The 16,805-nt window shown below is 39.9% G+C and overlaps 2 protein-coding genes across 8 annotated transcripts in view; both read right to left on the bottom strand.

Annotated features, from left to right (window-relative positions):
• LOC131786190 (uncharacterized) overlaps positions 1-16,451 on the bottom strand; it is a 21,426-nt gene extending 4,975 nt beyond the window's left edge. For 4 of the 7 annotated variants that reach the window (XR_010718802.1, XR_010718803.1, XR_010718804.1 and 1 more), the window contains exons 1-3: positions 16,302-16,428; positions 10,237-10,286; positions 9,323-9,447 (exon numbers count right to left, since the gene is read on the bottom strand). Coding sequence is in view for 3 of the 7 variants with exons in the window: in XM_066172402.1 (XP_066028499.1) it covers positions 9,323-9,447; positions 10,237-10,286; positions 16,302-16,342 (216 nt within the window). In the remaining 4 variants the exon portion in view is untranslated. Of the gene's footprint in view, positions 1-3,434; positions 4,251-9,322; positions 9,448-10,236; positions 10,287-11,832; positions 12,091-16,301 lie in introns of those variants that run through there. The other 3 variants (XM_066172404.1, XR_010718805.1, XM_066172403.1) reach the window with 3 other exon arrangements.
• LOC136283281 (uncharacterized) lies at positions 13,605-15,418 on the bottom strand. Its single transcript, XM_066171846.1, has 4 exons — positions 15,358-15,418; positions 14,744-15,135; positions 14,225-14,627; positions 13,605-14,149 (listed from the first exon to the last, which is right to left on the bottom strand). The coding sequence occupies exons 1-4, from the start codon at positions 15,416-15,418 to the stop codon at positions 13,605-13,607; spliced, it is 1,401 nt and encodes a 466-aa protein (XP_066027943.1).
• Positions 16,452-16,805: the final 354 nt, after the last annotated feature.

Raw genomic sequence — 16,805 nt, 5'->3', positions numbered from 1 at the left:
TAAAATACAAAATTTGAGCCTTTTACGAAAGTAGCACAAGCCGAATTGGGGGCATCTGAAAAGGTGACCCTGATCGGAAGGGACTGGACCGACCAACAAACCTTGCTATTGAAGAATACCAAGTTGTTCTTTCAGAAACTGATTTCTGAAATGAGGGCGTCTGAGAGAAAAACTTCGCTTTCCCAAGAGTGCGCCGAATTCACGACCAAGAAAAGAAATCCAGTCATAATACGGGCGACGGAACCCACACAGGGAGAGAGGGAAATTATTTGACCCGTTACAATGGCGACTCCTTTCACGTGCAAAGATCAGAAAAAGACCACTGAATTTGTCATCAGCCAGAGGTGAACGGTTGGTTCTGAGGCCTAGATGGACACCACGTGCTATACTTTCCCTTATATACCACTGCATCATTACCCATGATGCTCGATCCTAAGGCCTAGGTCTTGTCGTATCTCGTGCCGACAAAATATTTATTTCTGCCTTATTCGCAGACTCATTCGTCAGAAATATCATTTTTTGGTGAATATTTTTGTCCGACATACTTTTTTTATGTCGAAAAGTAGTATCAAAACAAAGACAGTTTTAACAATGACCGATATGACAGACTCTATTGAGCTTCTCGCTTTTAAAAGACAAAAGGATGATTATAAAGTTACTGTAAAAATTTCCATGTGTATTTGTGTTGTTCTATCGTGAGACGAACTCAAAGTCCGGCAAAATTACTTGCTAGCGAATATGAAATATCCATAGTGTGCCTACATGTCGCCACCGTTTATTTGCATATCGAGGCATAAATCACTACAATTTGTAAAAAAATCTAACATAACACTCTTACCTTGTTTATTTATGATTTCATAAGACCAATAAGCTGTTTCGGTTATTATATTACGCTTGGGTATCACTTTTTGCCGGGAGCCCAGGTTTTACGTTGTGTTTTCCCCTCTCCCATTTATATCAGAAGCTGGTCACGCAATAATTGATACCAACACAAATTAATATTTACCCTGTATGAGGATTTTGTTTATGTTGAATTGACAATATTACAATGCGTTACTTTTGTGGTCACTAATCGTTGTTTCAGTAGCAGCGCAGCAGTTCAAAGCGGGTTGTTGCTGAAATTTATAGTGTTTCTGGTTGGAGAGCAAAGCGTGAGGCTCTGGGAATAAAAACTCTTAGGGGCCTTTTACATGATATTGGAATGAGTTTTGTTCAAGAGCGAGTTCATCCCGTTTGTCACATGATACCAGAGTAAAATTATTCGAAACGAGTGATTTCTGAATGAGTTTATTAAGGTTTTCGTTCCAGAACGAAACACTTATTCTGGACGACCTTTTGTACTGTATAAAGTAAACGCGGTACGGCTCTCATATGTGTATGAATCCTCTTTAGGAGCGAGGGAAGCATAGAAAAAGGACGTACATACTTGTTTTTACAAGCTAAATTATTTTGCATGTAAACGCGGTATGAAATTCATTTCTTTCCGGAACGAAACCCAGTTTGGAATAATGTAAAAGGTACCTTAGGACGGACCATTACATTTTTGCCAATTGCAGTATGTGTTTTCTTCCATTAAGCATGTGCTCGATTTTTTCGGGGGGGGTTATACCCCGACACCACCCCCCTCCCCTACAACTTTTTATGTGATGAAAGAATTTGGATATATATATATATATATATATATATATATGTATTTCTCGCTTTTTTTTTTTTTTTTTTTTTTTTTTTAATATTACCGAGCGAATTTCAAGTGATAATTTCAGGAAGTAAGAAGCAACAACATAAGGATTCCTATCAAAGCGAGCCCCATTTTCAGTCATACCTGGTCGGACACCTTGAAAACAAAGGATGACACGCAAGCAGTTTACTACAAATTTGACATGAAAATAATTCTTATGCCTCTTTGGAAAGAAAAAAAGGCTTGAACAGTAGACATCGCAAGATCTTTGGCTATGTTCCAAAAGCACTAGAAGTGCATGCATCGAGTTCTGGATGCACTTGAATAGTCTGTTTAACAAATGCAGACGTACAGTTATTTTCATACCTACCAAATTATGACAAGACGAACAAAACAAAAAAAATACAGCCGTCCTGCCTCGAAGCAGGACAGATTTTGTCAGCATAAAAATCTGACAGATCAGTGCCTAAAAGTTTTTATAAGGAAATAACCAGTTCACGTGAATTTTACCAGGTGAGACTGACAGCTCGTAGTTGGCAAATCACATCTTTTGGTTTTAGGTGCTGACAGGGTTGGTGGGGGAGAGGGGGGGGGGGGAGGAGGTGATCGGAAATGAGTGAGGATGCTTGTCGTACCTTGCAGGGGTCAAAATCAGTGATCTGGAACCTTTTTTATGGTGTCTCAAACTTAAGTGCACTACCAGAGACCTAGCTAGTACCTTTTAGGATGTTTTTCGCTCAATAAAATACCTGAAATAAGCATTACTAGGACAATTTTAATGATCTGACTTGAGCCTCTGGAGCACATTGATAGAGGAGTTCTTATTTTTGGGATTTTTCAATTTTTTGTGTTTATACTGGTACCTTTTAGGGTTAGATATCAGTTGTTGCCACTCCCACACGGATAAGACTCAGGTACCTATTATAATTTTATAAGGGTACTTTTCGAAATTCCCGGCGCGCATCCTCGCCCTCTTATGTATGGGGGTTCCCGGGGGGTGCTGATACGTGCAGGACACTTGAAATTTAGCAAAGACAAATTATGATGTGATTTTCGGTGAAGAGAAAAAGTTTTGTCAGCGTCTTGTAGCAACTGCAGAAGGGCCCCTTAGCACTTTGCGCTTAATTACGCGTCCCGCCAGACGGCAGGAAGCCAACAGAGTGCATACATTAGTATAGCAAACTCCGCCTCTGTCTGGACTTTTGGTAGCCTATTGACCAATTCTCAATCGAGGCCTAAGTCTGACGGGACGCGTAATTTTGCACAAGGTGGTAACTAGCCAGGTTATATGAATTTTCCAGACGTCCTGCGTACTATCTGTGGTACAATCAATCGAACTGACTTTTGTAAACATTCTTTGACTTCCGCCGGCAAAGGAATCATTGATGGATCTGGACATTTTAGTTTTCTGAATACAGTAATTCTTGGAAGGTTTTTATAGATATGAAAGGAGGGGGAAAAAACCCATCTCTTGGTAATTCTGAGGTTGATTCATCTTTGAATTTATATGTGTCACGCTTGTCATGCAACTAATATAATAATGTGGAGAAGATTTACAAACTGCAAATTTAATCTGGCTAAAATGCGGTAGAGCATAACTTGATCATCGAAACAGCTAATAAAATCATAAATAAACAAGGTAGGAGTGTTATGTTAGATTTCTTTACAAATTGTAGTGATTTATGCCAGTAAACGGTGGCGACAAGTAGACACGCCATGTATATTTCATAGTCACTAGCAGGTAAATTTTGCCGGACTTTGAGTACGTCTCACGATAGAACAACACAAATACACAAGGAAATTTTTACAGTAACTTTATAACCATCCTTTTTTCTTTTAAAAGCTAGAAGCTCAGTAGAGTCTGTCATATCGGTCATTGTTAAAACTGTCTTTGTTTTGATACTACTTTTCGACGTAGAAAAAGTATGTCGGACAAAAATATTCACCAAAAAATAAATATTTCTTTGCCAGCTTCAATAATGACAACGGATTAAGTTTAGATAATAAAACAAAGGATTATGCCGACAGAAATACCGGAGGTCGGGTAAATTCGTTACACGAGGTCACACAACTCGGGCAATATTCAGGGTGAAAATTTGCATATTTGAGCGGTAGAACGAAAAATATCATTTCTCGAAAACTAAAATATATTTTCACAAAAAAAACTACACCACAATTATTGGGAGATACAGGGCTACAAAATATGAAAGTAGGAGAGAAAACGAATTTTGGGCGACTTGCCACAATATTTCAAATTTGTTCGATGGATGCTGACATCCTCTCTTAAAAAGGAGGGGCCCTCAAACCGATCGCTAGGGTACACCCAACATCTGAAGTAACATCTTCTATCCTCACGCGCTGGGACCTGTCTCTAAGGTAACTGTGTACGAAGGCCAGCCTAAGTGGAGAAGCACCATAGGCAGCCAGCTTGGCAAGGAGGTGGTCGTGCGAGATCATATCAAAAGCTTTACTCCGATCCATAGAAACTGCGCCAACAAAACATTTACTGTGAAGAGCACTCCTCCAGTCCTCAATCAAACGTAGAGGTACCGCCTCACAGCTGTAACCCCACCTATTCGCAAACAGGAACGGTGACAATATCGATTTAAAATAATCAGAGAGTTGGCATGTAAGACACTTCTCAAAAACTTTATCCAGAGTGACTAGAATCGACACTGGCCGATGGTTAGATTTATTATGAGGATTGTCCTTTTGGAAGACAGGGCAGATTTCGGCAAGCTTCCGAGCAGCCGGCACAGAGTTGAAGATCAATGATCTTGTTGATAAGAACAGATAGCGGACAGGCAAGAGCATCAGCACCATCCCGCAATGTTCTTGGCGGTATCTTATCATAACCAGTTGCCTTTCCTGGATCAAGCGACTTAAGTATGTTTTCGACTTCAGGTGCATGGACTTACAAAGCGGAACTGAAAAGCCTCAAACGCAGAGCAGTGTGTCTGTATAGCCGAGATACTTGGATGACAGGTAAAACGGGAGTTATCATTGTAATGCCCATCGATAGATAGATAGATAGATAGATAGATAGTTAGATAGTTAGATAGATAGATAGACAGATAGACAGATAGATAGATAGATAGATAGATAGATAGACAGACAGATAGATAGACAGATAGATAGATAGAGAGATAGATAGATAGACAGATAGACAGATAGATAGATAGATAGATAGACAGATAGATAGATAGATAGATAGATAGACAGATAGATAGATAGATAGATAGACAGATAGATAGACAGATAGATAGAAAGATAGATAGATAGACAGATAGATAGATAGATAGATAGTTAGATAGTTAGATAGATAGATAGACAGATAGATAGATAGATAGACAGATAGATAGATAGATAGACAGATAGATAGATAGATAGACAGATAGATAGATAGATAGATAGACAGACAGATAGATAGACAGATAGATAGACAGATAGATAGATAGATAGACAGATAGATAGATAGATAGATAGATGGATGGATAGATAGATAGATAGATAGATAGATAGATAGATAGATAAATAGATAGATAGATAGATAGATAAATAGATAGATAGATAGATAGATAGATAAATAGATAGATAGATAGATAGATAGATAGATAGATAGATAGATAAATGAGCAATAGATTAGACAAGAATAGATTAGATAGGAATCTAGTTTTTCGTTTGAATAACTGCGGCCGCTACAGCAGAACGCATATCTGGTTGACCTAAGTTTTAGGTTTAAGTTTTATTTGTTTTATTTGTTCACACCAGATGGTTATTACTAGGCTGGCTTGCAAATAGCGAAGAGCTAATCGCGGCAAGCCAGACAGTCTACAAATAACTGAATTTTACACAATTTTATACAATAAATATTCACATACAATTACAACACGTGGACATTAATCTTCGTGCTTACAAACATCTAGGTATTAGGATAATATGTAAAGAGGAAAACTACAGACTAAACATAATTACAGTTGGTATTTCATCTTTCATCTTATTAATTAGAGTATCTATGTCGACATAGGAGTTTTCAGTTCCTAGAATTTCGATTAATCTTGTTCTAATGGATTTTTTAAAAGAGAGATGAATTTTTGAGACTATTTGGTATGCCATTCCAGATTTTAACGCCAACACGTGAAAAGGCCTTACTTTGAACATTAAGTGCAGATTTTTTAGTATAAAAATGCTCAGACGTTGATGAACGTGTGCCGTAAGAGTGAACGCTGGTAATTTTAGAAAACAAAATCGAAATATTAATCGGTGCAGAACTAGCATTGATGTCGTACATTAAATTAGCAGTTTTTTCATAATATGGGAATTCTAGCGGTAGAAGCTTTGCTTTCAAGAAAAGTGGTATGCATGATCCCTTACTGGAGCAAAGTGAATAAGACGGAGTACACGTTTTTGAAGGACAAGAATGTTATTTAACAAGATCTTAGATGCAGTTCCCCAAGAAGTTAATCCATACGTTATATAAGGTGCAATGAGGGACTTTTAAATATCAAGAAGAGTTCGATTAGGAACAATATGTCTTAACTTTGCAATTAAACCGACAGTTTTACTTATTTTTGCTGTAAGGGTATAGATATGGTTTTCATCGCCCAGAATGCTATTGTCTTTCGCGACATGTACTTGCAGTGCCCATTTAATCAGCGGGCAGCATAATAATTTGCATATCCTGAACTAGTCGGTTGTGATTGGTCAGTAGGTAAAGCTTTGGGAATACATGAGTCTCTTTGCAGATTTCAGCTGCTGTTAATCAAACGGTTGGATGCGTAAAGTAAAGTGAACAATAGCAATAATTAACAATAGCCACGCTCTTAACAAAGCGTTTAGCAAATTCGTTTGCAGCGAATTCTTATATGGACTGACAGACTCCCGTTGGTCAAAATGTTATCGGAATTATAAAAATTAGTATCATGAAAATAGAAAATAGAAAAAAGAAAAATTTAGAAAAAAAGTATCATGAAGAATCTACTTCGTTAAAATCGCTTCAATCGGTAGAGAAAAATATGAGCGATGCTTCCGACAACCGGCTTGTGAGTGCGACGATCGTCGAGATAGAACTAGAGTCTATCTTGCGACAATAATAGGAATGTGGTTTCCATATGATAGTAACGATTGCTGAATATTTCTGCAGCGATCTCAGCGATCATATCTTAAAAGCTTTTACAGTTTTTTAAGCATTGTCTAGTTACCACCTCAATTTCAATACTAATTAGGCGGCGTGTGCGCGATTTTTTGCGGAGGCGGAGCTTAACATACCTTGATATTCTCGCGGGAAGTTTAAAATAGGTCACTTGTATTCTCGTGCGGGTCTCCAAAGGACAAATTTGGATAGAACACTACGATGCTTAGCAAACGTTTTCGAAATTCGCGTTTTGCGACTACTTCCAAAGTTTGGAATCCCTTGAAAATTTCTATGACGCTTTCTAGAATGTCAAATAAAAATAACCATATGGAAAAAGAGAAATCTAGCAATTGAGTGAAGATAAATTACGCCTAAAAGTGCGCTGAGATCGACTTCTCATACAAGCAGGATGCTAACATAGTCAATTTTCAAGGCAAATTTGCGACCTCTTCTGAAAGCGCAAGAACAAAGTGAGAATGATACACTATTCAATTGAACTTTATTCTTTAAAAGCCATATGGTAAAAGTAGCATTTGAAAAGTAGTTTATCCGTAAACGAAGAGAACGTAAGCCTTCCTCGACATTTTCAGCCCTTTTCCTTTATTGTTTGACAATCATTTTCTAATTAGCTTTTAAATTTAGCGCCAGCGTCTCAATGAAAGTCCCGGATATGTCGCTGAATTCTGGGCATAGTTAGTAGAGGAGACTACTAACTATGTTCTGGGCGATGTTTCCAACTTAGATTTTCATCAATCAATAACTTGAGATATTTCATGCAATTCTCATGTTCAAGAGTAATATTCTTATTTTCTTCATTGTCAGAAATATTAACTTGTAGCAGGTAATTAAGTCTTTTTTGGTATAGGCGGAAAATAACAAAGTTTGATTTCTTTCTGTTAAGTGTAAGTTTATTTGCGGTTAGCCAATCGAATAGGTTGTTCAATTCAATATTTACAATTAATTCCAATATCTTAAGATTTTCGTTAGAGTAAAGGACATAAGTATCATCCGCAAAAAGAACAAATTTAAGTTTCCTGGAGCAATATTGAATATCATTGACATATTGCAAACAGAGGAGCGGCCCTGAAACGGACCCTTGAGGTACACCACAGCTAACTACTTCTTTATCCGAAATATAAGAGTTAATCTCAGTTGTTTGAGTACGATTTGTGAAATATGAGGAAAACCACTGATTGTCAATTCCTCGAAGGCCGTAATAATTAAGTTTATCAAGTAATATTTTATGGTCCACCGTGTCAAAAGCTTTCTTAAGGTCGATGAACACCCCACAAGAAAAAAGTATTTTATCCATATTGGTACGGATGGATTCCACCATGTTAAGTATAGCATGTTCAGTTGAATATCCTTGGCGAAACCGTATTGGGATGAAGATAATAGTTGGTGTTTTTGTATGAAAACTTTCATTCTGTTATGCATAATTTTCTCAAAAATCCTGTTGAAGTTTGACAGTAATGAAATCGGTCTATAATTGCAGCCATCTTTTTTATCATCAGCTTTGTAGACGGGTATAACTTTGGACATTTTCAGTTTAGAAGGGTATGCCCCCAGACTAACAGACTTGTTGAGAAAATTTGCAAGGACAGGGGATATTATGTCACAAGAGCGTTTAAGAAGTTATGCAGAACAAGAGTAAAGGCCAGATGACTTATTGTTCGGTATGGATAAAATTTCAAGCTTCATTTCATGCGGAGTAACAGGTTTAAAGAAGAATGAGGTGTCAGGTGATTTGGAGTTACAGAGATAGTCCATATAAGGATGCTCAGCTTGAGGCAGTTTGGTTGCTAAGTTATTACAGATGAGAAATACTTATTTATAACGTTGGGCATACGCAATGGGTCATTGATAACACTAATGACTTCCAAAACCGTCGTCAAGATACACAAAACTAGTATGCTCCATGGAAAACCAGCGCTTCAATAAGAGGCGCTATAATTTGGTGAAACAATAACTAGCGCTACTAAGGCCGAAAGGCAAAACTGTAAAGGTGAAATATTTGAGCACGCCATCGATTGACCACGCAAAGCCGAGAAACGCTTGATGCTCTGAACAGATATCCACGTGGTGATACCCCGATTTAAAGCCCCATGTAAAACACCAGTGGCCTTCCTCTGGGACTTGAGACAAAGAGGGAACTTTGAACTTTGACCACATAATTGTTAACGTGTCTTGGATAAATTGCTAAGCGCAGCTTTTTTACCCTCTGCTACTGCTAAGGGGTTAACACAGAATATAGGAACGCTGTGTTCAACGATGCAGCCATGAGCTAAGGCCAATTTGTTATTGGGCAACAAACACGGGGGCGGATACTCCGCAAAAGGAAGTCTGAACCCACGCCGAATACCATCTAAAACAAACGCAGGCGCATTTAAGGTGGTTTTCCAAAACCCCGTGGCAGAATTGAAACGGCCTTTCACACCTCAGCTGTTGTTCCAAATATTGAATTCGTCAAAATTTCCAAGAAAAAAAAAACAAGGAAAGTCATAACCAACCTGCAAATGATGATCATCATCCGACACTGACCAAAAGCCAGTCATCCCCGGTGAGAAGTGCTTCTCGCTGAATCGGCGGACTTTGAGCTTGAGCAGAAGGCGCTCAAATGACCAAACTCTCCACACTATAACACAAACGAATTAAAATTAACAGCTTATGCAGATGCGTTCACAGACCCGAAGGACAAACACTCAATTACTCAACACTTTTATAGCGCTATTCAAATAACTTAACACTTAAGAGACACACTGAAACACTCACTAAGAAACATAAAATTCCATTCAGAACTTACAGAAACAAATATCTGCTCAACTTCGTAACGCAGATATTTTTATAGTCCAACATACACTTCGCGGGAATAGGGGTCTAGCTAGGAGGTCTTCTAGGGGGGAGGAGAGGGTCCCCTATTTAGGGTGCGGTGTTTTGAATATTTCAATGAAATTCCTTTGGTTACCAGATTCCATTTTTTGATTTGACTTACATGAATCTATCTAATGAACAAGAGATACAAAGGTAACCAATATAAAGTAGCAATACACCAACAGTTTTTAAGATTAAGTGTTTCCTGACATGAAATCATAACTATTAACTCTTCACTCCCAAGATCTCATTAGCAATTCTCCTTACTGTCTGCCATATAATTATTGTAATATGCTTTTGGAGAATTTGGTATTGGATCAAGTAATGATCCTCCAGTTGATACTATTCTTTATTCCCATCACTCTTCTGCTTGATATTGTATTGATATTGTAAGGAGAAATTCTGTCTTGGTCACTCATGAGAGTTATAGGGTTAAAGGGATTTAAATACCCATGGCTCTTTTACACCCTTAGCATCTCCATAAAAAGTGAAAAGTTTATCTAAAGTGTTATTCATTATAGCTTGAATGAAACTAACTCTCATTTATGCGTACCATGGAAGGGATTGGAAGGTAAAGTTACCTCTTGAACACTGGAATGTTCCCTGTAAACAAGAGAAAAATGCCTTATTAGGATGAAGGGCTTGAAATCCATTGAAAGCGTTGTTTTTTGTTTACACCAGCTTATCACTGCTTTTACCACAATGAGTATATTTGTTTGGATGTTTCCACAAAACTGTAGCTTCCTCTAATATTTTTTACTTTAATATGAAGGGGTTGCATGGCCTGTCACATTAGGAGTTGGTGTAGGCCTTGGAGCTGGATATTCAAACTGTAAACACCAGTTGTACTGGCAGAGTCCTCCTGGATTCCCATTTGGAAGGCCTCATTGGGGAAGGCCTTTTTGGGGCAGGCCTGGTGAAGGTGGTGAAAGACGACCCCCTCTCAAGGTAGGGTAAGGTACATGGAGAAATGCCACAGATGAGGGCCCACTCGTTCAAAGGGTGAATAACGCTATCGAATGGATTTTGATGTTATTCGCCAGCCGGGAGGTCTGTATTAGGAAAAGCTGTGCCTGAGGTCTTGAGTACCGCCAGAGGCTGTAGGCCGAGGGCAGTACTCAAGACAGAGGGTACAGTTTTTCCTAATACGGACCGACCTAGGCTGGTGAATAACATTGTAAATTTTTTTCCATAAACTTAACGAAATTCTTTCCTAAAGAACCCGAATGAATTAGGGCTGTGATTACAGCAAGATCTACCATAAACTGAATAATTTTTAGCAAGTAAATGGTAGTTAAAATAGAGGTGATGCAAATTAAAGAGAGAGGCTTCATCGACACATTTCCATTTGCGCACTGATAAAGATGATTTAAAAGGCTTTCAACAACTTCGAAACATTATTTTTACAAGTATCTGTCACACTGTGACACCTGCCAATTAGAGAGCGCGTAAGAAAGAAAAACGCAGGTACACTTTTGAAAAAACAAAGGAACTAGTTTAGCAACGGTAATTGAGTCTTAACAACTGAGTTGAAAACGTAAATTAGCCACCGTAAAGGGTAAAAAAGCTGACCTTTCGAGCGTCAGCTCTTCGTCAGAGCGATTGACGAAGGGCTAACGCTCGAAACGCCAGCTTTTTTACCCTTTACGGTGGCTAATTTACGTTTTCAACTCAGTTGTTAACACTAAATTACCTGCTATACTCTCCCACCGACGCAGCACCACAGTTTCTTTAGAAACTTACCCCTTTATTATAGTTTGGCAACGACTGTTGCGACATTGTTTTCTTTAAAAGCAGACGGAAAGTATTATTCACTCTCAACGACGATTAAATAATGTACGAAGTGTAACCTCGAAAGGTTACCTAAGAGAACGAGCGGACAATTCGAACGCACACAGTGATCTTTATTGTTTTTAGACGATAGCACTAAGACGAAATTTGCTTGATGAGAGTAGCGGTTGAGGTTGCGTGCGTGTGGTTCGAACTAAGAGAAAATACAACAGAAACTAATCTAAGAAAAATGCGTTGCGAAATGTAACATTAACCTAACTAAAAGTGAAGCGATTGCACGGAAAACAGAATACCAAAATTATACCAATAATACATACAAAAGGTGAACAACGTAAATGTAAAAGAAATTAAAACTTACTTTGGTCTAGCTCCTAACGATAGTAAATAGCTTGCAGCGAACGGTAGCAAATAGCTCGTAGCGATTACCTAGCAGCGACGATTTAGCAGTGATGATTTAGCAGCGATGACTACAAGCGACGATTGAAATAGAATCTTAACACGTGCACTTAAGTGGAAATTTGATCGGAGATAACAAACTTGCTGTAATAATCATTAACTAACGAAATACTAAAAATGAACCAGAACAAAACTATAATAAAGTGTATATTAACTAAGCGTTTCGAAACTGACATTCCAGCCCCTTTAAAGGCGGATACAACTGATTGCCTTTAACTAAAAACATGAAACAGGGTTGAAACGCTTCGGAATAAAAACTAAATGTCAATAAAATGAAAGTTCTCTTAAGATGCTGTTCACAAGATCACTGCCTAGGCAGCTTTCAACAACAAAATTTTGTCGATGGGATGCACAAGAACCGAGGACTTGGTTTTTAGCTTGACACTCTGATTTGGAAAAGCTTCCAAGATACGCCCAAGCGGCTAGGAACTTCTCGGTGTTTTTTCATCCAACAAGAGCAAGACGTCGCCAACTGCAAAATTGCGGGTAGTATGATTCCATTTCTGCCTTTGCTGGAGCGAGGGGAGGTATTATTGAATCCACCGTCGCCAGAACACGTCTGTCAGGTATTGCACGTGTCTCCATCTTTGTCGGGAATAGCGGTCCTCTTTAGCGAAGACACCCGGGGAGAGGGTAGGTCCTGAACGCAGGAGTAGGAGGTGGTTTGGGGTCAAAGCTTCTGGATCTCTGGGGTTGTCTGATACTTTAGTCGAGGGACGCCCGTTTATAATCACGGTCGTAAACCAATCGTAGATAGGCGACAGCATCGTAAGCCAGTTGTGATGCGTCAGAGAAGAAGTGGAGCTGGCAAGAAGTCACTTCACCAAAGTCGCGAGGTTTGAAGCATCGTTCTATATGAAAGTGCTCCAGTTTTGGTAGCTCGCATAACCATGTTTGCGAATGTCTCAAATCTTCGTCCGGTATACGGTCATTCCAATCGAGCTTTTTTTTGCAGAGATCTTGAAGGATCACCTTAGCCGTGAGGATGAAAGGAGCAACGAATCCAAGCTGGTCGTAGACTGAGCTGATAACGGACAACAGTCCTCTCCTAGTAGCTGGCCTATCCTTAATGTTGATGTTGAAGCTGAAAGTATCCGAACTCACTTGCCATCGTACTCCAAGAGCTCTTTCAATGATGGGATGGTCGAAATCTAGGTTCTTCACTGCTGTTGCTCTTTCAGCCCCTAGAATTGACTCAATCACTTTATGAGAGTGAGACAGCCATTTCGTGAGACGGAAGCCACCTTTCGACAGAAGCTCCCTAAGTTCCCTCGCAAAACAGATAGCGCTTTCATCCGTTGCCACAGATTTCAGACAGTCCTCTACGTAGAAATTACACTTTACTGTTCGTACGGTCTCAGGACGAAAGCTCGATGGATTATCTTCTACCGCTTTCTTGAATGCAAAATTGGCACAGCTAGGAGATGAGACTCCGCTGAATAGATGCACTATTATCATCATCAGTTCTTGCTTGAGCTCCTAGTTCTCCATTTGGCCACCAAAGGAATCGTACGGCCTTACGGTCTTCAGGAACCACATTGACTTGACGAAACATGGCCTCGACATCTGCCACGAGACCTACAGCCTCCTGTCGGAAACGAGTCAGCACTCCAACCAAGGAGTTCGTGAGCTCAGGCCCCTGTAAGAACTGTCATTCAAAGAACTTCCACGATGTTAAACGGAACAGTCGAAAACGATGCGAATCTTTCCTGGCTTGGCTGGGTGGAAAACAGCACGATGGGGAAGGTACCAAGTTCCTCCTGGAATACCGATAGGTGGGGCCTTCTTTGCATATACCTTCTGAGGGAGGTCTTCTATGCAGGCTGCGTACTTTACGTGCAAATCTGAATCCTTCAACAGACGCTTCTTCAACAATCTGAGCCTCTGTTCGGCAAGGCTTCTATTGTTCTCAAGACAGGGTGGGTCGTTCTTCCACGGCAAGGCGATTGTGTAGTGGCCGTCTTGCAAAGCAGCAGTATCTTGCATTATTTCTAGAGCGCGTTTGTCATTCTGTGACAACGAAGTTTTTGCACCATAAACAGAGTCGTTGAACTCCATGTTGCAGTACTTTCGGAACTGGTCGTCTAGTTCGGCGTCTGCTCTTATAAAATTAGCTATGTACGAGCCCGAGTCTTGAACTCTACCGAGAGGACCATTTATCACCCAACCGAATACCGTCCAGGTCGCATAGGGACCATTGTGAGAGGATTCCCTCACTTCTTTCGGGTGAAGCAATAAGCAAACCCATGTTCGCGTCGATTTTGGAGATTTTTATTCCAGTAAGTGCGGCCAACGATCTACATCCCCTTGGTTAGCGGCATTCTCTACTGTGGCGGGTAGATGTGGTCTGGTGAACACGTGTGGCAATTCGACAAGAGTTTCTTCTTTGAGATCCATCACTTCAAGGTCAACTGCTGAGCATTTGATGCTGGTGTTTTTGCTTTCCATGGTTGTCAGTGACAATGTTGTTGCTCGTCCATTAATGCCAAGCTCTTCAATGAGTCCCTCTGAACAGAAAGAAGTATTGGAACCATGATCCAAAAATGCGTAGGTTTCCACGATCTTGTCGAGACCTGGTGCTTTAACCTTAACAGGCAGTAGTGCTAATCCGGCTGCAGACGCATGGTTGCTGTCATTTCCGCTACAGCGTCCATGACCTTTTCCCTTAACATAGCCATTCAACGCTTGGTTGCTTGACTTGAGAGGTTAGTCACTGCAGGTGCAGAATTGCGTCCAGTCCCAGCAGGTGCATCGCTGGGATGAAGATAGCTCGAATGAATTTCCTTACATCCGGTTACTCGACAAAAACTTGCCTTGGGGCAGGAACTAACAGCATGGCTATGAACAAGACAATTAATGCAGAGGTCTTTGGAGTGTACGAACTTGGGCCTCTCATCGAGGGATTTAGCCTTGAAATTGACGCATTGTAAGAGCCAATGGTTAGAATTACAGAGCAGACATATGATTTGGATGCATTTTTTGCTGGCTTCTTTGTTCACTTTATCGGTGCGGGCTTGCGTTCCGTACGGTGACGCAGGTCGCAAAAGGGAAGGCTTCTTCTTCTCTTTCATAGCTGATGGTGGCGTCGGAGGATGACTCGATACGTTACCGAATATAGCGTGAGTGGCTACTATCGCTTTGGCCTTAACGAAGTCGTTTAAGTCCTTGATCGTGATCTCTCTCTTCTGTATTTCGGTGATGCCTCCTGCAATATCACGCCATTTCAAGTTTAGGCCTTAGGGCAGTCTCTTGACGATCATTCTTAGTGTTTCCGGGTTCTCCGCTTTGCCGAGATATCCAGTGTCACCGAGGATGTTCGTACATCCAGTTAGAAGAACTCAGAATCGACGTAATGCGACGCTATCTTCGGCTTTGATGGGCGGTCCATTGGTTAGCCTTTCAACGTACGCGGTAGCTATGCTATAACTTTGGCCATATCTGTCCTTCAGCAGAGTGCGCGCCTCTTGATATCCTTCTTCGGGTTTCATAGCTAGACAACTCCTCATCAACTCACGCACTTCGATCGCTACCCAGTTACATCTCCTGTGATATCCTCTATTCCACGCTTTACTTCGACAAAGTAGGCGTTCGACTCATCGATATCGCGATCTTTTTTTTAGCTGCTCGCGATAAGCGGCGTAGGCGCCCTCGAATTCTTGCAGAATCTACACCTTTCTTTGGACTAGTTCAATGTTTCCGAAATCTAACATAAGTTCGCATATTTCATTTTGTGCTTTCGTAACGATACCTTTCTTTGCGCCTCTAGCTCTCTTTAATCTATCAAAACTTTCAGAGTCGATTCCGTCCCAATCGAGGGTGTGATTTCGTTCTCCAATACGTAGATTTATTTATTCGACTTCGCTTTCCTTCGACATGTTTTAAATCGATTTCCTGAGAACGTGATCGTTTGTTACATATCTTGCAGTTTGTCACGTCGTGAATTTCCACACGTGAAAGCGGGGTCGAAGGTTTGATGCGACAAATGGCTATTTCTTCAGTAACTTCGCTTAAAAACTCGAACCAAACGTGGTAGATGTAAGAATAACTGGAGATTTGCTAAACTCGAACGAATGTAACCTCAAAAGGTTACCCAAAACATCGAGCGGACAATTCAAACGCACACAGTGATCTTTATTGTTTTTAGATGCTAGCGCTAAGACGAAATTTGCTTGATGAGAGTAGCGGTTGAGGTTGCGTGCGTGTGGTTCGAACTAAAGGAAATTACAACAGAAACTAAGAAAAATGCGTTGCTAAATGTAACATTAACCAAACTAGAAATGAAGCGATTGCACGGAAAACAGAATACGAAAACTATACCAATAATACATACAAAAGGTAAATAACGTAAATGTAAAAGAAATTAAAACTTACTTTGGTCTAGCTCCTAACGGCAGTAAATAACTTGTAGCCATTATCTAGCAGCGACGATTTAGCAGTGATGATTTAGCAGCGATGACTAAAAGCGACGGTTGAAATAGAATCTTTACACGTGCACTTAAGTGGAAATTTGATCGGAGATAACAAACTTACTGTAATAATCATTAACTAACGAAAGACTTAGAAATGAATCAGAACAAAGCTATAATAAGGTGTAATTAACTAAGTGTTTCGAAACTAACACGAAGATTTACCTCCGTTCAGTAAGTAAATGGCAAGGAAAGTAACTGTAAGTAAATTCAAATATTTGATTTTGAAGTTGTGAGAGTTTGCTCGTTTGTTTACTGCATTGGCATGTGTAAATCTGGTCTTTTCTCCACAACAACCATATTCGAATGGGACACTTCAATTAGGCACTTGAAGGGGAATTAATGCGGCTTTTTCTTGTTGAATTCCCAAATTTCTAAACTGAACGGACTTGCAAAGACTCACCAAAAG

The sequence above is a fragment of the Pocillopora verrucosa genome, chromosome 9 (assembly GCF_036669915.1).
Source record: "Pocillopora verrucosa isolate sample1 chromosome 9, ASM3666991v2, whole genome shotgun sequence".
In the NCBI taxonomy this organism is placed as follows: Eukaryota; Metazoa; Cnidaria; class Anthozoa; order Scleractinia; family Pocilloporidae; genus Pocillopora; species Pocillopora verrucosa.
The sequence above is the reverse complement of the archived record's forward strand: the minus strand, read 5'-3'. Positions and strand labels throughout refer to the sequence as shown.